Source organism: Fundulus heteroclitus, chromosome 12 (assembly GCF_011125445.2).
Source record: "Fundulus heteroclitus isolate FHET01 chromosome 12, MU-UCD_Fhet_4.1, whole genome shotgun sequence".
Taxonomy (NCBI): Eukaryota; Metazoa; Chordata; class Actinopteri; order Cyprinodontiformes; family Fundulidae; genus Fundulus; species Fundulus heteroclitus.
In genome coordinates, this window is record NC_046372.1 from 26,967,229 (window position 1) to 26,993,831 (window position 26,603).

The 26,603-nt window shown below is 39.9% G+C and overlaps 1 protein-coding gene across 3 annotated transcripts in view; it reads right to left on the minus strand.

Annotated features, from left to right (window-relative positions):
• Positions 1–26,603, minus strand: part of adamts3 (ADAM metallopeptidase with thrombospondin type 1 motif, 3) — a 230,747-nt gene that overhangs the window by 182,723 nt on the left and 21,421 nt on the right. For all 3 annotated transcript variants that reach the window (XM_036144383.1, XM_036144382.1, XM_036144381.1), the window contains exon 3: positions 26,081–26,502. In XM_036144383.1, coding sequence (XP_036000276.1) covers positions 26,081–26,502 — 422 coding nt within the window. The remainder of the gene's footprint in view (positions 1–26,080; positions 26,503–26,603) is intronic.

Sequence of the window (26,603 nt, forward strand, 5' to 3'; positions counted from 1 at the left end):
TTAAACGTAGAGTATTTTACTGATACATTCCTCCACAGGCCATCCTGCAGAGTATTGCTATCACGGCAGAGAATATTCAAGAAAATATGTATAATATAAAAGTGCTACGGTGCCTTGTAAGAAATACACCAAGCACAACATGCTTTAAGCATTTTGCCAGGTGCAGTGATAGCAAAGATAAACCAATATTATTGCTGTTTTTTCCCCCACCCAGCAATCCTGTATAAAAGCGTCTGCGGATGGCATTTCCATCTCTGCGTATTGTTTGCAGTTATCATATTCCTGCAGACACATGCAGTCTACACATTCTAGGCTTTCTGCTCGCCACACAATCACTCGTAACGCAGCTACACTCAATGAACTCATTTCAGATTCTTTACAAGCACTAGCATTGAGAGGCAAGGTTAATAAATGATCCTCTTTAAATCACTCTACAACTTTTACTTTTATTTACTTTTACCCATTTAACGCCTCGGCTGCTAAATTATTAACAAGCAGGGATTCATTCGGCAGGAATGCAAAACGGCAGCCTGGATGTCACTGAAATCCTTCTAAGAGCCTTCAAACCTTACAAGGCCCGCAGAGATTCTCTGACAGGTTGAGCTTCAGTTAAACAGGAGCTGCCATCAAATGAGTGGCAGGGAAAAATATTCCTCTCTCAGTTTCATAATAAAAACCAGCCAGCTTCGCCCAAAGAGGCCTGTTAACGAACACCCTGGGGTGAATCTGAAACTCTGAGGCTGTGCAGATCCACTGTCCATCCCATAATTGGCTGAAAGTTAAGATTCAGTCCAGCGGTACTCTCTTTAACAGCTGAAAATGTCACGCTGCAATAACTAATGTGATGGAAAACTATTCATATCGATCAAAGCTTCTTCATGCAGCCATATGCCCGACAATAGCTTGTTTGGAGATTTAAGCTCTGTGCGCTTTTTCTAAGACATCAAAAGTGGGCTAAGATATGCTTAAAATTACTTTTTCATGTGGACAAGAATTTAAAAAATCATAATGTAAAAAAAAAAAAATCAATATAGTGAATTTAACAGGCTACTATGGCTGGTTAAATTAATCTTTAGAGTCTTTTCTCTTTACTTGAAAAGAAAATATGGAAAAGAAGTGCAGAAAAGACACGGCAGCGTCTTAAACTCCAGCTGTGCTTTAGATTATGAGCACATACGAAGACCACGGGGTTGAAATGTAGAATGTGTTACAGGAAGATGCTCACTGTGTGCTAACAAAGCAACACCTCTCCTCTGTCTAAGCCAAACCTACACAGAGACCTGTACCATTAAAAAAAAGTTGCATGTATATAACTGTCCTGAATCAGTTCTTAATCCTCCCTTAAAGCGGAGGCATTGGATAAAAAGCCATCGCTCTTTGCCTTGTGCCCCATGATTAGCAGCCAAACACACAGCGGAGGAAAAGGCTCTGAAATGAATTCAGCTTATCGTCTGTACAGCCGGGGATGAGCTGAAATAAGCAGCTCTGCACTGAGGAGCGGAGAATTAGAAGGACGGCGTGTTTACGTGATGTTGTGCGTGAATGAAAAGATGATCAGTGTTAAAAAAGAAGTCTCGCCCTCCTCCTTTTATTCTCCTTCACACCTCAGAACCCCCAACAGGAGCACATTTCAAAGCACAGTATTAAACTGCTGGATAAAATCACTTCAATTTATTTTTTGACCTAGAAGGATATACAAAGAATAAAGAGTGTATATACTAACAATTTTCCATATTTTTTTTTTTTTTATACCTCTTCAAATTTGACATCCTCAAGTCAGGGCAGCATTATTTCTAAAGCGCGGGTTCCATTTAGACGGAATGAAAGCCACTTCTCAGGGTTTTCTTTTTAAGCACAATTTCAAAACCATGTGTAATTTTTCTTCCACTTCAAAACTATGCAGCACTTTGAGTTAAAAAAATCTTAATAAAATTTGCTGGTTTTACCATCAAATAATGTGATGAAGTTCAAGTGGGATGAATACGTTAAAAAGAAAATATAGCAATTTTAAAGCTAACGAATAAAGATGTTCTTGAGGAAGACATTTTTTATATAAAGGTTTTGCCATACACACTAGGGCAGTTGGTTTTGTGATATAATATCTATGACTGCAAAGGCCTGATGACCTAACTGAACCAATCAAGAAATTGACACAACTGAAAGCTAGTTATTAATATAAACAGTTATGTATGCATAACAGAAAACATTACATCTGGTCACATTTTAAACATCCATGACAAGAACATCAGTTTTCACTTGTTTTGATCCCTAAACCAAAGAGTGGCCTTATTCCCAGTTTGTCAGATAGGCACGTTGTTTAAAAAAAGAACATAAAAGCATGACCACCACTGATCCAAATGAGCTCACCAGAACAGAAAGCTGAGAGGAAATTAATCCATTTAAGTCAGAGGTTGGATTCCCAGCACCGATAAGACAGAAAAGTTTAACAGTTTTAGATACAGCGGTGATTTTACAATGAAAAATAAATTAAATTTGTGAATTGTATCCTAATTAAACTTATTCTGAGTAAAACTTTCCATGTTTCATAAAGGCACCTCATTAGTTCACCCTATTTAGTTAATTATCATTAAGACATTATCACATTCTGAGGTTTTGAAGCGATTTAATTGGACCTACATATCCTAAATTGATTTAATTTAACAGACTGTATGTCAACAAAAATGCGCTTTTTAGCTAAAGAATAAGTTAGGACACCCTACCCTCAAATATCGTACCCCCCCCTCCCAGGTTGAAACAACCTCGGACATTTCATGGAGGATGGTTTGCTCCACAGATGTTCGAGGGGCTTCCTGCATGCTCAGTCTGTTTCATGTCAGCCCTCAGCATCTCAATGGGATCCATATCAAGGAAGCTTTAGCTTTAAATGGTCTCACATTTCCCTTCCCTCTGACACGCTGGAGAATTTATGGTGGATAACATGATGGTGAGTTTGCCAGGTTCTGCTGCAGCAAAGCCTCCCAAACTGTGACACTTTCCCCTTTATGCTTCACAGCTGGTATCTGGAGCTGGTGGCTCTAGTCGTTGAATCCTGGGTCTGTCGGCTATCGTTTTAAATGCCCTCCACTATTTTCCATAGAGTGAAATGAACTGGATGTCAAATTCCCATGAGTCCTCATAAATTATAAGGTGCTACAGAAGGCCTCAGAGCTCTCTCCATCCCACTGTTGGGTTCACTCCCACTTCAACAGCCAAACTAGATGTCTGAGATTAAAACATGCGGAGTTTTCCAAATTCAGCAGCCAAATCCTTCAAAGGTCGCATTTGTGACAAAGGCTGTCTAAAGTGGAAAGCTCCTCTACATCCAGCCGATAAATGAGTGCCAGTGTATTATCTGAGCCCCACCCTGTCCCATGATTCATTGCAGGTCGCAGCAGATTGTTGAAACGGAAACGATGATGGAGGAGAGCGGCGAAAACTGTGACTAAACATTGATGTGTTACAATGTGTGTGTCACAAAATGAACATTTAAGATGTTCTTGGTGAGAATGTAGCTTTATAAAGCTAAAATATCCGTTTATTTAATCACGGTATTGCGTGGTTGCATGTGCTCCAACGTTTTTCTGAGGCGTCCGGCTGAGCAGGCGGTGGAGGCGCGCTACACTCGACGCATCGTCTGAGTGGAAGTTAAATCCAGATATAATTCAGCTAACAGTTCATGTTTGGTTTATCTCAGTGTCTCATTTGTTACTGAGTAAATTAGTTTGGCTGAGATTAAAGTAAAGTAAGAAAACAATTATAGTTTTAATTAACTTTAATGTCTTCTTTTACGTCTATGACTGTTTAACATTATGTCATATTCTTAATTCCCATCGCCTTATCTGTAAAGTAAGGTTTCTCAACATTTTGATGAGTAATACACAAATAAAAGGAGAATAATTCTAAGTAATCCCTCTGACTCTGGTGCAGAACATTGCAGTTTATGGTTGGGATTCGACAGATCGATGATGAAATGCCATGTCCGCTGTGTAGAAACTCGATAGAAATTAAACTGTTGTTGCTCTCTGAAACATTGATTCAAATGATAGAATATTACATTTGCGTATTGATGTTCCATCTAAGGTCAAACGATGCGCTAACATATCCCAGGTGTTCTTTTATCTCAGTCGTATACAGAAGCAAAACAGCTTTCAGACAGTAATTTTAATTTAAAACGATGAATTATCTCCCAAGGAAGAGGTTGCTTCAACATAAACACACATTCTGCCCATCTCCTCATGAAGAAAACCGCATATCCTGGGATAATAACACCATAATTGATTCAAAGAAGAGCTGACATATATATTATTAGCCATAACTTATTGATCCTGCTGCCTGCAGTTTATGTGTCAAAAGCTTTAGACTGCAACACATTGCTCTACATTTCTTAGGGTCATATTATTACAGTCATGAAGCTGCAATGCCTTTTCTTTTAAACGATGCGGTCCTGGTATCAAGCGAAAATAAAGGAAGCGTGTAAACCTCCCATCTGCTTGGGTTCCACGGCTTTTTAATTGGATGAAAAGGGCTTCAGAGAATGGCGTGCACTTAGCGCTCAGAAGGTTGGATCATGTGAAGGACTTCTGGTGTCAAATCTAATTAAAAATCAGTCCCAAGTTCAGTGATGATCTGTTATGGATAACCGCAGCTAATTGATGGGATAGCAAGATTTCATCATATTAAATTGCTAAAATATTTCTCTTCAAAGTGAGGAGAACGTTCTGTCCAGCAAAGTGACATAGAATTATGCTGGCAGCTGTCAATAGGTGGCGCTACGGCGCCGCCCCCATCAAAATGGCAGCTAAACACAAATAGACACAAACATAAATTAGCGAAATAAAAATCATCATATCTGTTCTGTCATAAGATGTTTCTGCGATTTTAGCTTTATTTGAGGTTATGTTTGCGTAAGCCTAAATTTATATTTTTTAATGGCATGTATTTATCCTCAGCTGCCACTGGTGACCGATTTAAATTATTATTATTGGTGTCTGCTTCAAGCTCAACACCAATTATTTATCTTTGAGGCTCTTATTTTGTAGGAAGAAAGGATAGAGTTTGCAAATTAATATTTGGGTTGACAGAGTGGACTCAAAGGTTTTTTTTAACACTTTTAATCATTTATTTCTGAAACAGAAATTTTGGACTTGATAGAGAAAAAAGAAAAACATTTATGGAGTGACTTGAACATAAAACCCAACTGGCTATTAACTGCAAACACCAACGTTGGCATCTGCTTCAGGGCTATCGGCTATCGATTTGAGAAAATACATTTAATTTTTTTTTGGTGTCCTGTCTGGCAATGTAGCAATAAGAATTGTTTGCTTAACTGTTTTAAAGCTTAAGAGCCCAACAGATTTCACCTTCACAGGTGGAGCCTTGGTGCTTTAGCTGTAGTGCTCCACTTGATTTATACATGCAATACGCTTTATTATAATTTATGCTGAGACTATTTTATGTTAAATGGACACTAAAACAGGAAGGATGAAGTGGAAATTAAGGAGAGAAATAGATGAGGCAAAATCCCTAAAATGGAGAAAAGGTAAAAGAGAAAGAGGAGAGGAAAGGGAGAGAGCAATATAACATCCTCTGAGTCTGCTTCTACACCTGCAGAGAGAAATATAAAGAACAGCAAGACCAGCTGATAAAGTCTTACAGATACAAACAACCAACCCCTTCATACCATCACTGAATAATATACAGTATTATTTTATTCAAAATGTATAAATTGACAGCTTAAGATAATAATGGGGGTTTATCTGTATAGAAGTGACTCTGTAAGTATCTGAATCCAAGCAGCTGTAGGTGTTGGTGAGAGTGAACTTGTGTCTGTGAGGTTTATCCATGAGAAAAATGCTCAGTAGTGGCTGTGAGGAGCCAAAGATCCCGCCCCCCCCCCCCCAGAGCACCGAGGCAGACGCTGGGGAACCAGGATCCCAGATGCCTGAAGGGACCCCCAGAGCAACTGGTAAAAATCACACTTCCTCTCTATTTTTGTGACCCAATTTGGTATATTGTCTCATCTGCTCTGCAAAATTTATCATTACACTCTTATTTTTCTGCGCAGTAGTTTTAAAATATCTTTGGTGCCTTCCCCTTGGCAGCAAGAGGTGACAATTGCAGGTGTTTGACAGAAGCTCGGATAGTTGGTACCTACACACACGTGTTAAAAATAGGGATCAAGAGTTCTGTGTTCCAACAGTTTAATATCGCCAACATCAGCCTGGGCCAAGCAGACAGGACCCGTCTGCCAAAGAAAACATATGGGATTCAGCTGAAGGGCTCCAGTTTTTCGAAAAACAGCCTCTTTCAGTCTAAACTTCTTAAGGAGGTTGGTATGAACGTGCTTTAGCTAAAAAAAAAAAAAAAGGTGGGGGGGGGACGTTGAGGTGCTGCAATGTTGAAAAATGGTCTGGATTCATGCAGGACACTGCCACCTTTCACCCTTAGTGTTGTTCAAAGGTGTGTTTGCCTTCAAAAATGTAAGGGAACCTTCGTCATCATTAACTGACATTTTTTATCCTAAAGTTCCCTTTAAAGGGAGATTATAGGGAGAAAAAAAAACAAAGCTGGATTCCTAAGACTTCCAGGCTGATTGTTGAAAGTCTTCAATCTGCCAAAGTAATATTACTCCATGGACTTCTTCAGATCTTATAACATTTAAACCATAAATTTAATGCATTATCTTGGGATTTGTTGTGATAAACTAACACATAGTAGCAAATATTTGTAAAGTGAATGGAAAATTACATACTATATGCTTTACAAATGTGAAAAAAAAAGAATCTGAAAACTGTGGTTTGCATTTGTATTCAGCCTGTTTTAATCTGACGCCTTTAAGTAAAATCCAATGCAAACATTTGTGTTCCAAAGTCACCTAATTAGCAAATAGAGTCGATAAGAGTCTTAATTTCAGTATAAATTCATTTTGAGAGCCTCCGAGGTTTATCAGAAAACATTAGTGAACAAACATCTTCCTGAAGACCAGGAAACAGAAAGGTTTATAACAGGGTTAGGTTATGAAAGAATGTCCTATATGAAAACCAATCATCTAAGAAGTGATTGTCAGGCCAGTCAAGAACAGAATTAATTAGAAATAAAGCAGCCAAGACGCCCATGGTGACACTGGAGGAACTGGACGGATTCACTGCTCAGGTGGGAGAGAGCTGCCAGAGAACTGGGAGTTTCCTCCTGCATGGAGGAAGCCATTGTTGAAAGAGCAACAATGAGTGGAGGTCAGAGTTAAGCTTGCCGAGGCATGAGGCACAGCTAACATCTGGGAGAAGGTGTTCTAGTCAGCTGAAACCAAATATGAACCTTTCTGGTAGGGGTAGACCGCTAAATCGGCCGGCCGAAATCTTTGGCAGATATTAGCATTTAGCAGGACTTGAGGACATGTTCAGAGACGCTGTCCAGTCAACTTGACTTATTTTAACATTCTAGCTGGACTGATTAAAAACAGATGACACTTTTCTTAACCTCCATAATGATGCATCACTTTGTGTTGACACTAAGCTAAAAGTTTGTTAACATGTTTATAGGTTATATAAATATGTTTGCACTGAGATAAGTATATTTAAAGAAACAGTTCAGAGGTAGGATTCAAAGCATCCATATTCTCAGGTAATTTATGCATGAGTTCAATTACTTTTTTTAGCAAAGAGCATTTGTTAAAATGAAAGAGTTTGTGGTAAATGTCTAGAGTGCCGTAAGGAAAAAGCAGAATCACTTTAGGAAACAATGAGGTAATTTATTTCGGTTGTGTTGCCGGTTGAACAGAGGGAACCTTTACAGACAGACATCTGCGCTCGGCCTAAAATAAAACTCCCGGCTGGTGAATGGCGCTCAATGTCTGAAACGACAACAGAAAATGTGGGTTTATGCAGGTCATGACTGAAAATGTTTGAACACACAAACATGAATAAAAGCATGGCGGCAGCACACACCGGGCTCCACGCTCCGCCTGCTCAGGAGGAACAGCCTGGCTCTGCATATCTCCGTCTGCCCCCCCCCCCCCGTACCTCAAACCATAAACCCAAACAGCTCTGGGGTCAAGCCTCTGCGACAACAAGAAACATTAAGAACTATTAGTGAATAAAACTTTTGTGCCCAAGCTTCGGCTGGCTCACTTTCTTCCTCTAATCAAACAGGATATTTTCTTTGCTTTTCTTCCCCCTTGGTCCTCCGCAGCTCCAGATATGTCAGGATCCGTGCGCGTCAAAGAATGCTTTTTTATGTCTCTGAGGCCAAAAGTTTAGGCTTGTGAACACGCACGGCTCTTAGCCAAGCAGCAGCGCATCTTCTTTGCTCACTTTGTCTCTCCTCATGAATCTCAGCCTCGTGAACTTTCCCCTCTGAGGCAAGTGGAGCTGAAGGTGTTTGAGGTAGAGGTGACAACAAAAGAGCGTTTTGGGTCTGAAATGCTCTTACTCTGAAGGGACAGTGACTGATGCTTCCCTCATCAGGCCCAGAGTGTGTTTAGCCTCACGCACAGACACCATGAGTTCCTCGGCCTCAGGCTGACAGAGAGGATTATGCAACATGACACACATTAGTAGGTGGGCAGGTTTCACAGAGCCGCTGACAGGGTGGAGGTTAATATCAGACGTCAGGCTTCTAGTAAGGGCTATTTTCAGGTCAGCTCTCTTGTGTCTGCTGTTATCAGATGTGGAGTCTACCTGCAATTGTCTGTTGAAATCAGTTAATGTCTCCTTCATGCAACACGTGGTAGAAAGAGGCTTTTTATTCCTGAAATATCTTCATGGAGACGAACCACTTGGCATGAGGCAAAAACTCATTTTCTGGCACCTTAGTTTGTCGTGTTAGTTGAGGGCACACATTGACATTCAGCTTTTATTTCCACGTGTTTGCATCTCTTCACAGTTTAATTTGTTTAAAAAAACATTTTTTAAAGTGAATACATTCGGAAATGAATGATAGCTTGTGTCGTATTTTACTTTAAAAGGTTAGACAAGACCACACAAAATCCCCACAACAAACAGCAACATCAATCTGTGCTAAAAGCAAAACTGCTTAACATGGATGTCACTGAATGCACTAAATGCAAATCTAGGATTTCCAACTAAATATTAGTTTTTTATCACTTCAACATGATTTATATGTATCTATTGCTTTACTTTTTCTTTCCCCAAACCCTTGTGTTCAGCTCCATCCGTCCATGCATCTTCTGCTTTTCCCTGATTGGGTCACAGACAAATGATCCAGGAACGACCGTTAACCTCTTTAATGTTTGTTAATTGGCTCACCATTCACTTCTATGTGGAAATTTGTTTACAACCTGACCATTAATCAAACCGGTTAATAAGGGAAAAACAGAGACAGTAAAAACATTACGCAGATTCTAAATAAAAAGTAATATACATCATCTGCAAAAATGCAAAGTTTAAGTTCAATGTAACCTCTCAAAACACCCTGAATGTGCTCATAATTGTAAAGTTACATCACCATGGGTCCCATAATTAGATGGTAAAGAGGCCTTCCTGTCTCCCGTCCTGTTTAACATAGAAATGTTTTCATTTGTTTGTCACTATAAACTGCTTTACAGGATCTAGAATCAACCCTAGGCTCTGCCTCCAGTGGAATGTAGAATATCTCCAAAGAGATGCATCCTAGATGCATCCTGATCAGATGATGTAATCACCGCCGCTCACCACGTTCGATGTCGGGGAGCAGCAGCTCCATCTGAAGCTACAACAGGCAGGCAGACAAATGGAGGAAAGTTTATTTAAGCTGCTTTTATCTGGGATCTTAACTTGCAGGACCTTAACTGAGGGTTCAAACTGAGATGGACCTATAAACTGACAGCTTTGTCTTCCGGCTGAGTTGCATTTACATCAAAACAGAAAACCGCGTACCTGAATATAAGGAACTCGCTGTCAACCCTGAAAGAACACTCCAGTCTTAAAGAACAATGGCCTCATGACAAGAGGAGTAGGATCTAAGTAATTTCTCATGACAAGAGGAGTAGGATCCTCATCTTTAAACATCCATAATCAGCAGAGAGACTCTGCAGGTCGTCTATGTCTATAGTCCCTCCTCTAATTAAAGACATATTAAAGTATGTCTGATTCTGATTCTGATAAAAGTTCTGCATCTGTTCCAGTGTCTGTCACCTCCAGGATATGCTTGGAAAACCAAGAGGTGTCCTCAGGTTCCTCAACCACCTCAGCTGGCTCCATTTAATGAGGAAGAGCACTCCTCATCCTCTTTTCTGCTGAGCCACAACCTGCTTCCAGTCACCTGAAGAAAGCAGCTCTCACTTTCCATCCTGTTCCATATCATCTCAGTTACTTTTACACCACAACAAACATACATTTAAACTGCTGAACACAAAGTTCTGCTCCGTCTTTCTGTTTTCAGCTCCTTTCTGACAACGACTCACCTGCTCTCCTCAGGCTGATGCACCAACATGATAAACTCACTCACTTTCTCAGTTGCCTCTTTGACGGCAGATTAGTGTTGTGATTTATTATGTTTAGTATGGCCGTTAATTGTAGGTTTAAGCAAAAACATGGATAGAAATGTCTAAAGTTAGACATTCTTCTATAGCTTTTATATTGTGGAGTTAGAGTCACACCAATATGGCTTGTTTGGTCTGACTTTACATCCTCCTTAAAGAGTAAAAACATAAAAATCACTGACAATTTTAAACTATATTCTGCATTACATAATGCATCAGATTCTTAATGAAAAGCCTTTTTATTATTTTAATATTTTAGGAAGGAACTAAAAAAGGTAAAGAGGAATAGGGGAGGGGTAGACTGAGGAGCAGGTGAAGGTCTATAGGTAACACTGATGATATATTCGGCCTTGAGATATTCCACTAAGACTTCTTCTGCTCCTTGGTGTAAACACACAAAACTTATAGATAGAGCAAAATAACCGGGACGAGAGGCTGAAAACTGAATTTAATTATTTTCTATCCTGTGGTCTGGTCCTGCCAAACTCCCCTCACATGTATGGATTATGTTTTGCTTCCATTCCTTTTCTCTCCAGAGTAAAACTCCACCTCTGCAGGCCCTCTGGTCCAGCTACAGCTAGGATCCCTGTAGGAACGTTCTCCTGACATTGATGCCCTGCCTTAGCTTTCTCCTCCTCTCTAATTGGCTGCTGTTAGACATGGATTTAAGTCAGGGAGGATTTAAAATGCCACAGAGGACAGAGGTGATTCCTTCCCAGATCTTTAGTCGATTTTAACTGCCAACACACGCTGACCTGAGCCTTATGATGGCTGGTGTTTCATTGACTTTATCCATTTCACTCATATCTTGTTGTTATTCACCAAATCTGCTTTGTCGAGTCGGAAAGTCAATAAAGAAACTCAAAAATGTTTGTTTTTCTTCTTATAGATTTGTTTAAAGCTATATTAGATCTAGCATTCCCTGAACGTAGTCCCCTCATCATTTAAGTTAAGACTGACACAAAGTAAAATCCTAACTTGTCTTATATCATCTTTCAACAACTATGTTAAACCACTTTTCCTTCTGACCATAGGGAATCGCCCTCAGACATCTGTTAACCGGTCTGTCAACCCTGCCAGAAAGAAAGGGCATGCTGGGAGTCTAGCCCAGCTTAGATCAACCCGTCACTTCAACGTCTCATCTCTCCACCGTCTCCGTGTCTGCATACATTTCCCTACAGGAGCGTCACTTCTTTAGCTCCAAACGCCGCATCTCAAACCTCAGAAGATCTCTTTACACTTTGCCGTATGCCTTCTCTGCATTCACAAAGACAGAGCCGCGCCCACATGCCCATTACTGCAGATTTCAGATGGTGTAACTGGAAGCCAGCTGGAAGAACTGAACTGGCCCTTTAAAAAGAGGAGAGATGTCTTCAAAAGAAGTCCACCAGCATTTTAATTAGTCCTTCTCATCCTTCAGGTAACCCAGATTCCTCTTTCCCTCGGGCAGTCTGCTGCATGTTTAGAAACATACTGCTGGTTCCACAGGTTCTAGATCTGATTATGAAATATTTACACATTAGCATGTGAGAGACGGCACAGTTAGTTTCTTAGCGGTTGTTTTCTTGGAGATCCATAAAACGTGAACAGTTCTTTAACTTGAAGATTCAACTGATGACCATTTGCACACTTTAACTTCTCTGGGAAAGTTTGTCTAATTTATCCAACTGCAGAGTATTTTACATCATCCTGTAACCTGGTAAACTGGGACCGATCCCATTGAATCCGTTCAGGGAAAGGAGCGGAACTCTCTGAGCTGATTGGGCGAAGCGACACCTAGTGCCCGCCTACCAAAGGTTGGTTTTAGCCAATCACGGTATCAATTGAAAACAAAAGCACCGGGCGTTTTGAGCAACCACAAGATAAGCTAATCAAGGCGCTTATTGTTCTTTTTTCAATAATAAAATTTGGGATTCTTACAAAACAAATGTGATGGCAGCAGCTACGAGTCCGTCACCCTGCACCACAATGTTTATGGGGGCTCAGACACTTAAACCACAATACTGCAACGTGATTGGCCCATACTGTTTTTGGTTCAGACACGAACATTTGAATTCGGAGCAGGACAAGATGGATTCTCATGTGTTTGTGAACGCACAAATTACTGACCTTATGCAAGCAAGGTCAGTAAACTGCCTGCTACCTGTCCTTTTTGGCTCGAGCATCAATTAACTTAAACATTTAAATTTTTGCTAGGGATTATTTGCACACTCTCAGAGTGTTTTGTCTGGATATATTCATGAAATTGCAGAGTATTTTACATCTTCCTGTGAAGTGACAGCTTTAATTTTTGACTCGAACTTTGAAATCTTACTAGATGCTAAGGATTATTCGCACACTTTTAGCTTCTGAGGAAGCGTCATCGGTCCATTCAACTATTTGCACATTAAATCTTGTTGTGTTTATGTGTTATGTGTGAATGTCTCACAAAAACTTCCTCATGGCAACAAAATGACAATAAAACAGATTCTTGAACTAGTTGAGGGGTGACTGTTCAGCCTCAATCTTACTAGAGCTTTATTCATCACTGAATGTAGAATAAGGCTAGTTCCTGTGTTAGCTCTATCAGACTTGGTGACCTACAGTAAAGCCACACATTATTTGTACCCCTGGAAGAGATTGGTTTAAAAAAAATATTCTAATTCTCTTCTGACTGAATGTGATATCTTAGTGACCCACCAGAGTCCTGACTTGATTCTTACCGCTGGCAGATTTAAGTGGTAAATGTATTTCATTGAATCATGTTCAATTTAAAGTAGGATCCATTTTGAATAGTTTGTTTTAATTTACATTTTAATAAAAAAGTGGCATATAGAAACATATCTTTCTCAGTAATAAATGAAAAAAACATTCTAAGGATTCCGGCAAGTGAACTTCTCTTATTAAATTATTTCTGACCAGCGTTTATGCGTTTTTTTCTGGTATTTTGATTATTTATCTTTGGTGATGCGCTCCAAGTCTTTAAGGTTTTAGGAAAAACTGTAGTAAACAGTAGTAATTTAATGGCGCTAACCGTTTTTGCAAACTTCTGCATGATTTAGAAGATTATTCCACCGCTGAAACTAACTACTACCACCCCTTGTTTAGTTCTGGTCCTGGGAACACCATGACCATTTATTATATTAGTTTATTTAATCTGAATCGAATATTTTAGATATAGTAATTATATTATTTTACTTTAACAAAACCGATAACTGAAATCCTGGTCCACCTATCACTGTCTCAGTATTTAAGCTTTCTGTAAGGAACCCCTGTTTGTTGGATTCTTCTAATGTTAACCTTTCCTGGTCCTGTAGTTCTTCATGGTTCCCGTTTCCTCCTGTGGTTTGCTGTGTTAATACTTTTCTAAGTTATTTATGTCTTTAATAATTCCAGTTTATTATGATACTGCTTCCTCCTGGCTGTGTTTGGGTCCATCCAGTCCACAAGAGATAACAACTATGGTCACTGGGCATCCTTTCACTATCCAAAATTATATTAAACCGTCAGGATAAATTGCACACTGCCCCCCTCTTCCAAGGCATCTTCAAACCTCCATAGATTTAGCTTACAAGTCAATTGCCTTTCCACTCTTTATCCCCTTTATAATCTTTCCTCACTTCCACTTTAATCCTCCCCACTTCCTGAGCCACTACCTCCCATTATCCTCTCCCTGTTTCCTCCAGAAGATCTGAAAATTTGTCCTTTCAGTCGCCTCCTGCTCCTGTTCCTTTCTCCATCTTTCATCAGTCCAAGACATCATATTTCATTTTAATCTATACCAAATCAGGCAAAGCAATTTCTTCTCTCTCAAACGTCCAGCCTCACAGAAAGCTCACTAGTGGCTTTTTGTCTTGTGTTTACACGTGGCCTTACCGCTGGCACCTTAGTAATCCTGTCCTCTTTCTTTATCAACCCTCGCTGTTGCTTCAATGCAAAATCATGCGATGCCAATCTTTCTGTTTATGATCTCTCTCTACCACCAGGTCAGACACACCTTTAAACATTTTCTACTTTGATGCCCAAACTGTATCCTCTGCTCAGCCTCCTTTTTTTTTGCTATTATCCTTGTAACTTTTACCCTTTTGCAACACTCTGTCATGTAGAAAAAGTAACGATATACCGTCAAGGGTCTAAACATTGTTTGGTCTGTCAAAATACAAGCGAGCAGACGTAACAGATGCATAAATTCAAGTTGAACTAGAACAGAGTAAACTAGGCGGGAGGGCATTAGGGTTCAGGAACAGAACCAGGTCTGGACCGTAGGTCCTTCAACATGTACGCCATTCCCCCATCGCAGCTAGTAATTTATACAAAACAGTTATCACTATCACTGGGATTACTGGGTCAATGTGAGCTTCTGAGCTTTCTGTGTCTCTGCTCTGTCTTCTCTAACATAGAAAGTACTCCTGGGTCAATGTGAGCTTCTGAGCTTTCTGTGTCTCTGCTCTGTCTTCTCTAACATAGAAAGTACTCCTGGGTCAATGTGAGCTTCTGAGCTTTCTGTGTCTCTGCTCTGTCTTCTCTAACATAGAAAGTACTCCTGGGTCAATGTGAGCTTCTGAGCTTTCTGTGTCTCTGCTCTGTCTTCTCTACCATAGAAAGTACTCCTGGGTCAATGTGAGCTTCTGAGCTTTCTGTGTCTCTGCTCTGTCTTCTCTAACATAGAAAGTACTCCTGGGTCAATGTGAGCTTCTGAGCTTTCTGTGTCTCTACTCTGTCTTCTCTACCATAGAAAGTACTCCTGGGTCAATGTGAGCTTCTGAGCTTTCTGTGTCTCTGCTCTGTCTTCTCTAAGCCCCAGTGGGTGGAGGCAGATGAGCGTTCACACTGAGCCTGGTTCTGGTTGTGCTGGAGGTTCTCCTCCCTGTTAAAGGGGAGTTTTCCTCTCCACTGTCGCTTCATGCATGCTCAGTATGAGGGATTGCTGCAAAGCCATCAACAATGCAGACGACTGTCCACTGTGGCTCTACGCTCTTTCAGGAGGAGTGAATGCTGCTTGGAGAGACTTGATGCAACCTGCTGGGTTTCCTTAGAGAGGAAACTTTATGACCAACCTGCCTGTATGAATGAATTTGACTTTGGAAAGAGCCTTGAGATGATGTGATGTTAATTGGCGCTATATAAATAAAATGTAATTGAATTATTTAAATTGATGTTAGCCTAGCACATTTTTTTAATTAAATGTGTAAATGATGTCAAAAGTAACACATTGGAATGCATAAAAGAGTGTTTTGTTGTTGCCATAACAAAATACTGTTAATGAAGAAATACATCCCTTTTCTCCATTTTTCTTATCCTTGTTTAGGAGAACAAACTTTGACATCAAACTATATAATCAAAATCTTTTTTTGGTTTAAACAAAATCTATTCAATGTAGAAATCCTCATCATTAGATGTCAAATTGCTATTTTATTTCCATTTGTGTGCAAGTTAGGGATAACTGCTGGTAATGCTAAATGCAAAACTTTAGAAAACCTTTATAATAAAACATTAAACAGTACTTTGGGGTAATTTAGGATCTGTGGTGGGGGTAAACTAATGTTCTGCCTAAATCTTTCAACTCCAGAAGTGAGTCAAAGCAAAGTAAATAGATCTTTTTGTGTGTATATTCATTGCTATCAGTTTAAAATGTTTATATAACGAGATAGAAGGCAGACACAGTGATTCAGCTTGCCTTTGAGGCTCTTAGAGCTGTATGCCAGTGGTTTATGTTCATGCAGTATTAGAATGCTGACAACTGCCAATTAAAGACTAAAAACCCTTATTATACCAAAGTAACTCAATAATATTAATGTATTACACTAAGAATCACCAAGACTGTCAACAGTTTTCCACTGACATGTATGAAGAGCGGTTTATTATAGCTGTCCCAGCCACTGGGATGGTTACAGAGATGCTCGTTAAAATCCTAAAGAGAGCGTAAATGAGGTGATCTTTGGAGTTATTTCCGCTCCCCGTTTCACATTCCTACATTCAGATGTGGATCTCTTCCAGAAGCACTTTGTAGATCCAAAATAACGACAGGAAGTAAGGAAATCAATAAGATCTTTTAAACACCCGATGGCCAAGAAACAGATTAAGTCTAAACGTCTAATAGTTGCTCTTATTTCTTTTAATGGACATCTTAAAAGAGCCATCTCTAACCCACTTCAGAGGCTGATCATTTATTGCTGCCACTTCCTCTGCTCTTCATAGCCGGATGAAACACAGAGCGGGTGAATAAATCCCGACTCCTCAAGTCCAAAAATATACTAGACATGAGAAGCTTCCTGTCTTTGCCTTTCAGGGTAATGACTTCACAATGAAATACCAGGAGTATGTGAACCAGCAGAAACTTCAGGGCTCACAGGGAAGGAGGACAGATGATGGGAATCATTCAGCTTCCATCCACTAGTGAAATGTCAAGGTCAGCCTTTCTCTGTCAGCATGCAGGGTTTTTTTCTGCCAGCACCGTGTGATCGTGTAAGAACCAAAAAACAAAAGTTCTTTTGTTATTCCAAAAAAAGTTACAAAAAACAAAACAACTGGATTTTTTCCCAAAGTTTGAAGACATTTCACTTCCCATCCAGAAAGCTTTCTCAACTCAAATGTCTGGAGTAATGTGGAGTTCCAAGTTTTATATCTTTGCCCAAACAAAGGCCTCGTTATGGCGTAGATTACATGCAAATTAAACCAAAACTGGTCCGCCCCTTAGCAATGGGGAGTCGTTAGGGTCAATGTTGATCACCTGTATGGAGGTGAGGATTGAGGTGAAAATTGGAAGGAATCAAACCTGTGGCTGTGTTGTTCTTTTATTATACCACAGGTTAACCAGACTAAAGTCCCTTTCTAAATACTTCTATACAAACCAGGTGTTGCTCTTGGCCAATGCTTCCATTATAAGCCATAAACTGACCATAATTCATTAATGAGTTCATTCATTGATGTTAAACCAAGGAAAAAGAAATTTCAGACATCCTTCAGCTTCAACGTCTGCTTTATTAAGTTAAACCTAAATAAAAATAGATAGATACAAACCAAGGCTCTGGATCTTTATGCCACATTTCAACATTGTTTCTGAAGCATGCGCTGCTACAGCGTTTCCCACATGAGCTAGACGGACATTTTTTCTTCCTTGAAAATGTTAGATTTGAAGCTGAAGCATCCAGCGTAATAGTTAGCGTACGTTTATTCTGGTAATCCCTAATAACAACAGCCTGTTCTCACCACTTTACCTTTGACTTCAGTATATTAATACATAAGAGAAGGTCTGCACAATATCAAGATGTTAATCCCTCCAACTGTGTTGGTGCTGCTGCAGCTGCTGTCCCATATTTTACAATCTGGCCCAGTTATCTTAGCATATTGAAAAACCTGGGATGTGAGTCTAAATATGAGGAAATAAAGTGGATTTTATGGGGCATGAAGTCCAGGCTGGTATTTCATCCGTCTGGCTTTTGGTGCGCTCCTTTTCTGAATAGAGCATATGAATTCGGATCAGGCGTGTGGAATCAACCTAGTTCTGCTGCGATTGAATGGGCCGGCTTTCTTTTCCTATCTTGTTCAAAGTTTCTTCAGATTAAAGGAATTGAATTGAACTTCAGTTTCTAGAATCTGCTGCCGCCTGGTTTATCTGGGGATCGAATTGTTCATTCTAACGTGTCAAATGCCTTTTTATCCGATTGTTATTTAACTAAAAAAGTCCAACAACATCCGGTTTGTCAAAATAAAATATTTTTTTTATTCTTATGCATGCTTAATTTTGTATTTTCTATTAAAGATATAATGCAAAGGCCTGTAAGATACCCATATCTGCCCAACGTAGTTATTTCTATCAGTTATTTGGTCATTGGTATCAGACGGTGTACCTGCCATGTAACGACACTTTCAGTCAAACTTTGGACTAGAACTGTGCAAATGCATAAAATGATGCTGAGTTCAACAACGACACAGTAAAGACAGAGAGTTTTGCCAGAATTACCACATAAATCTGTGAGTCCCGGAGGTTCATGAAGGCTTATAGCAGGTTTTCTTTGCCCAGTGTTTATCCCTCTGGCCTTCTGTTTTGGTTCATTCTCAGTTATCACTGTCCTCTGAGTTTGCAGGAAACTGTTGAGCTGCAGGAAAGCCCAGAACACAAACTGCACACTATCTGCTCATTGCTGAGCAGCAGAAACAGAACCCCACAGGAGATAAAAGAGCCCCACTGAGTCTCACTGAGTCCACCAAAAAGGTAAACAAGTGTCCAAAAAAAGCTTCAGATGGCCTCAACCATGCAGCCGCGTTATTAATCGATTGACTTTCCAGCTTCAAGCAGTTTACATGTTAAACTCCGGCTGTAAAATCCTCATTTATGTAAAAGACCCATAAATATCTGATCCAACCTGTCATAATGTGTGGTAATTAAACTTGCCTGTTCACCGTTTCACAAATTACCATTCACAGCAAAATGTAAAAGTTCAGCTTCTTCTCTGGACTGATGTCAAACAGTTCTTAGAATGCATGTTTTTTTTAAAAAGGTGACCCTTTTTCTTTAATTTCACACTTAATAACTGCAGGCCTAAGCAGTTTCCGGAAAGTCTGACCACTAATACTCTGCTGATGATTTGGAAAGTGATTTTACATAGTGAGAATAAAAAAAAGGTGGTGCAGAATATATGTGGCAGCTTTGATTTAATGGAATTACTTATGCTTCATACAAAAAAAAAAACAAAGCTGACTAAAAAAAAAGCTCAGTTCAATCTTGTTTCGAGGAACAGCTTTGTCTTGTTTCGCTGACATGCATGCAGCATGAAGGCTGTCTCCCAGAGAGAGATCACCCCCCCCCCCCCCTCCCCCCACACTGCTGCTGCTGCTGCTGGTGCCGCTGGAGCACGGGAAGTCTGTGACTCAGAGCGTTTAGCAGCCAGGCCGCCCGCCTGCCTGCTTGTTGCAGTAAAGACTTCCAGACTGCAGGCTGGCTATAATTAAGAGACAGTAAAACCTACACCTAGCGTGGGCCAGGGCTAGCACTTCACATCAAAGCCCACCGGCCCTCAGCGACGAGCTGTTTCATCAGAAACCCCTGATTTGTTTGGGTGTTTGATGTCGAGTTAGCGGTCCGGCATGGTTTGCGTTTAGGCTGCAAACAAAATGAGAGGACTGTGTTCATGTTCTGCGTCAAAGAAAACAGACAAAATACACGACAGAATGGTGCTGAGGTTACAGATTGTTTTCCTAAAAATCAGCCCTCAGGTTTTAGGAAAGAGACGATTAGAATACGTGAAGGAATCCAAATATATATATTTTTTCCTGATCATAAAGTTAAGTCTTCTTTCATGCTCTGATGTAACGTGACAGGTACGAGTTCACACGATGAAAAAGGGAAATAAAGGAGCCAGAAACAAAACTAACATTTCATTCATCCTTTTAACAGCGTCTGAAAAGTTTTCTGTTGCTGATCCTACATCGACTCAGCGTATTTTTATTTCCATCAATGACATATCTGCTTCCTTGCTCAGTGAAAACCCAGTAGTTTGCATCCAATATTTAAATAGAACTGATAACTTTATTGGGGATATTTAAGAAAGAAGTTTTAATTTGTAGTTACCGATCTCTCGTTTCCCTATTTTACTTTGACAAACTAGATGTCGTTAGCGTTTTTTTTCTCTCAGTTTGAAATGATTGAAATTGTGGAGTTTGACCTGGCTGGAGTCCAGCGGACTGGATCGGACCAGAAACTTGTTCTGTAACGACGGAGAGCTGGTCCGCTGACGGTGACGTCTGGAGAAGTCATGGAGAACGTGGAACCGTTCTCATTGATTAGAATAACAAAGTAGTTGCTGTGTTAGACGGACGTAACCTGAACGGATGATTAGGAATTAGGGGGTAAGAAATGGTGATAACCACATAGTCATGTTCATGTAGGAGTAAGGCAAAAAGACCGGGGCCAAAGAAAGCCGTTTCTGTTTTTCCCATCAGTGTCTGCGGACATCATGGTCCAGTTTGGACTTCAAAGTGAAGACATCCTCAAAATAGGCCAGAGTAAATTAAACTAAGTTCAATAAGTTCAAAATATCAATTTTCTCTAAAGAATTTGGCTTCAAAGTGAGGTAATTATAATTCACTGATTTTAATTGATTTTTGGTTTTAATAAAGCGTTTTCCTGGTGTTGTTGCCTGTTGGACCTGCAGCTCCTCCTCTTCTGGACCCTTCCTTAGTTTTCTCTCGTCCAAACCTTTCTATTAGATTTAAGTTGGGTAAAAGAAGTCCAAATGATGCTCTAAATCCTGTCTTTGAACCAGCCAGAACTTACAGAGCTTATTTAAAATTTGGGTTTAATTTAAGACATTGTCAGTTTTTTTAATTTAATTTAGTACAACTTCAGATCTAATTCAGTTTAAAGGTCAGTTAATGGTATTTTGGGTGTTAATTTTCCTTAGACATTTCTTATTACTGCTACTTTCTTGTTGGAAGACGGCTTCCCATTAGCAAACCTGATCCTTTATAGCTGATTTGTGATAGATTTGTGGCCAATATAACATTTTATAAGCCTGATCAACTCGAGCACATAAATGTAACTGAACGCAGCCTTCATTACTGCTACATGTGAGATCACTGCCAGGCTTACGGGATAATTAATGAGGATAAAACCTACGGCAGCTACAACATCAGCTTTCACCATCACATATCTGCAGTGCTTATTTCAAGCCGTTTCACTATAAAAAGTGAATGCTAAGCTCCAAACCACCAGTTTACCCGCCCATTGGGGGAAGAAGTGAGAAGAAACTTCCCTCCACAGCCAGAAAGCTGTTAGGGAAAATGATTTTGTCCATTCAGATGAGGACATTGGATTCACATTTATTAAACATTGCATGCCCTGTCACCCTACCAGCTCACTAGCAGAAGTTATAGAAGCACTATATGGCCTTTACTAGTAGAAAACAGGCAAACATGTTTTAATTTAACTAAAAAATCTATAACATATTATATATATTAAGAGCTGCCTATTACTGGATGGTACCGTATTTATGCAAACTACAACTTTTGAGTCATATATGTCACTGATTGATGGTAGGCCTGTTGAAAACATATTTTTAAATCATGAAAAATACTATCAAATATAACCATCTTTTTATTTATTTTTTCAGATAAGAGCAACCGTCATGGACAGTCGACCTAAGGTGTACCCCACCCCTCGCCCAATGACGGCTGGAGATGGGCACCTCCACAGACAGACAACGGATGAATAGAAATAACCTCCTAAATTTGTTCTCAAATGTATGTCTTCAACACAGGCGTGATTATTCTGTACATCCTCAGAGAAGAAACAAGCAACATCTGTACAGGAGTGTCTCTGGAGGCTAAATGCAAGCTGCTGTGTCTGGTTTAGTCTGCCATGGAGGTGATGGGTGGGCTGGAATCCTCTCCCTCCTGGACTATTATCAACGGTCTGTTCCCAAACAGGAACAGAAAGTCGTGTGTGATCCAACAAACACCCTCCGGTCAGAGAACTAGCTCCTGCCTTCCAGCACAAAGTTGCCAAATGCCAACTGAGACCTTTTAGAAATTAATTGGTTCCTCTTTCAATTAAAGTTTTAAATAATGCCTCAAAAGGCTGAATGAATTGTGCAATAAGACACTATCCTCTGGGCGGCAGTTGTGCAATATTGTGTTTCCCTTTTATGAAACACATTTCTTTAGAAATATGCAAGCTACAGTCATGAAAACAAGCTTAAATAACCTTAGTATCCCACTGATGCTTTTAAAGGATTTAAGTCAAAAGACAGCAGTCAGGTGATGCTAGTTAGCTGCACTGGATTAGCTGATCATCATCAAAATGACCCAGGAGACTGGACCGTTTTGGCCTGGAGGTTGCAGGTATGTGTTAACACAATGTCAAAGTGGACCGACACCAGCAATGACCTTAGAGATCAAGTTGATGATCAGCATTAACTGTTTAACGCAGATGTGAAATCATTTTAGCAAATATTAACGTAGCTGGAACAGGCTTTGCTTGTCACTGACTCAGGGAGGCGGTACGGAGCGGAGGATGTGGAATCAGACTCAGACTCTCCATTCAAAAAGGGGGAATAAAAGCAACAAATACAATATGTATGAATTTCTCCAATGTGAGATCAATAAAGCCTATCTTATCTTATCTTATAACCAACAGCAGAGTTGGTTTTTTACCATTTCAGTTACAGGACAAAGCTGCAGTTTGGCTGCAAACTCTGTAAAAGTACATGAAGCTGGAAGATATACTAGAGAAGATAAATGCCGTATCTCTGGCCAATAACCAGAGCACACAGATGCTAAACAGGAACCAAGTTAGGAAAGCGTTTGTCCAACACACAAACACAGAGAAAATATGTGATGCTGTATGATGGCGTACATAGGAGCCGAGCACCAAGACATCAGATCAAGGTTCAGGAAGTCGTAACTGGAAGAGCAACTATTTAAAAATATGAAAAAAAAATCATTACAGTTTTAGGTTTAAGGATATATACAGTACTGATTGGATTTTCACTTTATCCATATTTAGAGCATTATGCGTCATATAATCACTGCCTTAAAGAACCCTGACACTGAGTGAAAGACGGTTAATTAAAAGCTCTGAAAACATTATAATCACACAAAAAAAGAAAATTAATCTCAACAGCTGCTCCACCAATATAGCACAGATACAAGACAAGCAGCAACACATTAGAGCCATGATAAATAATGTTCAATGTGAGAGATATATTCACTAAATAATAGGTATGAAGGCAACATTAGTCATAAAGACGGTTTCAAATGAAATTAAAAAAAATCTTTTAAATGGCAAAAGTGGGGAGATCAGAATAAAAGCCGTTTTACACGGCTGAGAAAATTACGTCCACAACGATCTAATTAGTCACCATTTAGTGTAGGCACTGGTAAAAAGGTTCATCATCCTTTTGTTAAATGATAAGCTCGGCAGTAGCTTTAATAAACCCGAGCAGGCTTTTATTAATCATGGAGCTGGCTCCATGATGACTCAGCACTTAAAGTCTTATTTGTTTAACATCTCTTTACTTATCACTGCTGCTTGATCAAGATCTGTTTTACTTCTAAAACATGCTGCCAGTCTATTAATCTGAGCCAGAAATACACCGTCTTTACTTTTCTCGTGGTTTTGTCACGTTACCTTCGCTGGTAAACAATCTGCTAGAAACTGAGCTTCCAGCAACGCCAGCGGTCGCCTTGGAAATCTAAACTCTGTCAGAACATGAAGTACGCTGTGCTGTACATCAAATCTATCAGTTATACTGAAGAGGAAAATTAGGGATGGGCTTAGCAGCAAATAAAACCTCAAGGTTCAACCATGCAAAAACCCAAGAGTTGCTTCTCAGACCCTTCAGGTAGCAAACTATATTTTAAATTTAATAACAGCAAAATGAGAAAAAGTCAGAACTATGGCTTTGTTGAATGACATTCTTTGGGAATCCAAACAAATCATACCAATGATTATGTATGCACAGAAGTGGAAAGATAATGATTTGTGATTGTAACCAATAAAAAAAATATATATATATATAAATGTGCTTCCCGCAGTCACTGAGTTGACCGTGAACTCTTCTCACCAAAGCAGTCTAAAGTAAAATGTGAGGTAATCAAATTTAAATCGCCTCGGCTCATTTAGACAACAATCCAACAGCAAAGCTACAACAGAATCCATCCATCCATCCATCCATTTTAGCTGAAAAAAAAATGAATGAAGGAGATGGAATAGTGCGTTTATAATCCAGACCTGTACCTGATCTGAATACAGTTTGGGATCCTAAGATAGACGTGCAGAAATAAGTGTCTGCTAACCTTAATGCAATGAAGCAATAAACGAGACTGGACCACGATTATTTCACAGTAAGGTGAGATACAGATAAAGTCTGACAAAAAACAACAAAAACAGATTTATGGCTGCTAATGGTTGATTACAGGCTGTTGGGGGGGCCGTAGTTTAGTATTATATAATATTCTGTATTTTAATCAAACAAACTTGTAATATGTCTTTATAGATTAAAGAAAGGTAGCCATACGAACATGTAAATTTTCCTCACATAAAGTCAATTGTATTGTAATCCATAATAGCCTCAGACGCTACACTGCCTGCAGCATTTAGGCGACTCAGAAAAAATAAAATCCCTTTTAAAAACAGCTCTGATGTTTTACCGTCTCTGTGAAGAGTCTAAACACTTCGCAGAGTAATAAATACATCGATAAATGATTCCTGCTTTACTAGATGTGGCGGTAGCCGCAGCCTTTGTCCTGAGGGGACGGTTTTAGTCTCGGCGTTTTTAATGGAGTAGATGTCAGAGTTACAATGCTGTCAGAAGAAATTCAGCTTAGCCAGAGGTTGGCAATAATTTTTCCCAACTGGACATTTAAAAACAAATGTGACTATTGTCGAGGAACTTTATATATAACTTTTGATTTCAAGTTTGCTTCATTGGCGTTTTGTTGTGTTTTTGTTTTATTATACTTTGGGAACTGTTTTTAACCCCCTGCTATTGTAGATCGATCGATAGATAGAAAAAATATGGTCACATATAAGATCTATAAGAAAAATATGTGTTAAAAACAGACATTGAAAAATGAAAGAAAAATGTAATTGTGATGGCACGGTTTTCAAAGGTTCATTTAGAATTGAAGTCAAAGGAACACAGATTGCTCTGTTTGATTCTGAAATGCTTTAGAAAGCCCAAAAGAAAACGAAAAGTTAAAATTCTCTCCCAAAATAACCAATCTTTCCAAATGTAATGCAGCAATAAAATAAAATAAAAACATAAAATTTTTTTTAGAAGCCCTTACAATCCAAGTGCTAAAAATAATCTTTCACTTTATGGGCAGTCAGAATTTATTCCATGAGAATAAGTCCGACTTATTTGTACTATGTGTCCTAGCATTCCTCCACCGGAGGAATGCTAGGACACAAAAGACTTTTGCCTTCGAAATAAAAGCCAGTTTTTCACAATAAAAGCGGAACATCCTCATTTATGCACAGAATTAGCACTAATTGCATGTTGGGTTTCCAGTTTTCATGCTGGCTGGTTGACGGCATCTAAAGGGGGCAGGTTTTAAAATGCTTTAAGTCAAATGCTTTTCACTTCAGGGGAGTGTTTGTGATGTAACAGCCTCTTTGTTTGAAACGCATTTTGTGGTTAACTTTGACATTAAATAGTCCAACAACCACCAAACCAACACAACACAGCCTTTGTGTAACTTTTCAAGCTTCAGCCGGGAATCTGAGCCGACTCTTCTCTCAAACATGCCGATGTTTGAGCGGTTCTCTCCAAGAGGTTTTGGCCCGACTTGTTCCCAGAGAACCATTCAAATGTTTTTACGAGGGTTGATAGGAAGGCGACTTTGGTCAGGCACAAAAGAAGCTCATGTTTTATGCTGGGAAGCGATTTGGAGCAACGCCTGTGTGTGTATGTGAGAGCAGTAGATGAGCACTGACCCGTTAAAAACCCGCCCGTCAGAGGCTAAACAAAAACAAGGTGCTATAAAAACGCCAAGCGCTGACATAAATTAAGGCTAAAGCTAAGAGTTACACACAGCCCAAACGCCCAGAGGCACTTGATAAGGTCACGGTACGTTTGTGATGATAAAAAGGCTTTCAGGGGATGGTAGAGAAGAACTTACCAGTCCATCACAGTTGTTGATGGCAACCGTGGCTCCAGGGACGTCGGTGATGTCACCAGTGAAGGTGCAGTCCGTCTTGAGCAGCTCCCGCTGGAGGATCCTCTCTGTCACGTCGGTCTGGTTGGCGCCTGCAGACGAGTTTCCAGCGTCGCTGGAGTTTCCAAATGCTTGAACCTCGTCGTGCCACTCCACCATCGCTCCGGGCGCCACCAGCCGCTCGTTTGGCCGCAGCCGCAGATGAAACTCCTTCCCGAAGGCCGTGATGTTGAAGAAGAGCCTCTGCTCGGACTCGGAGGAGAAAGCCTCCCGCCTGACGCGCTGCTTATGGGTGGCCGACAGCAGGTTGGACAGGTAGTGTCCGTGGGAGTCGGTGCTGAAGGGCGTGACCAGACCGTACTCCTTCAGTCGGCTCCGCAGCTGGTCTGTCAGACGGAACAAGGACCAGAGTTTGATCAGACGTCTAACACAGCCAACTTTGTCTCAACTTAGTCAAAGTAGTGTCTCCACAAACCAGCGCATCAAA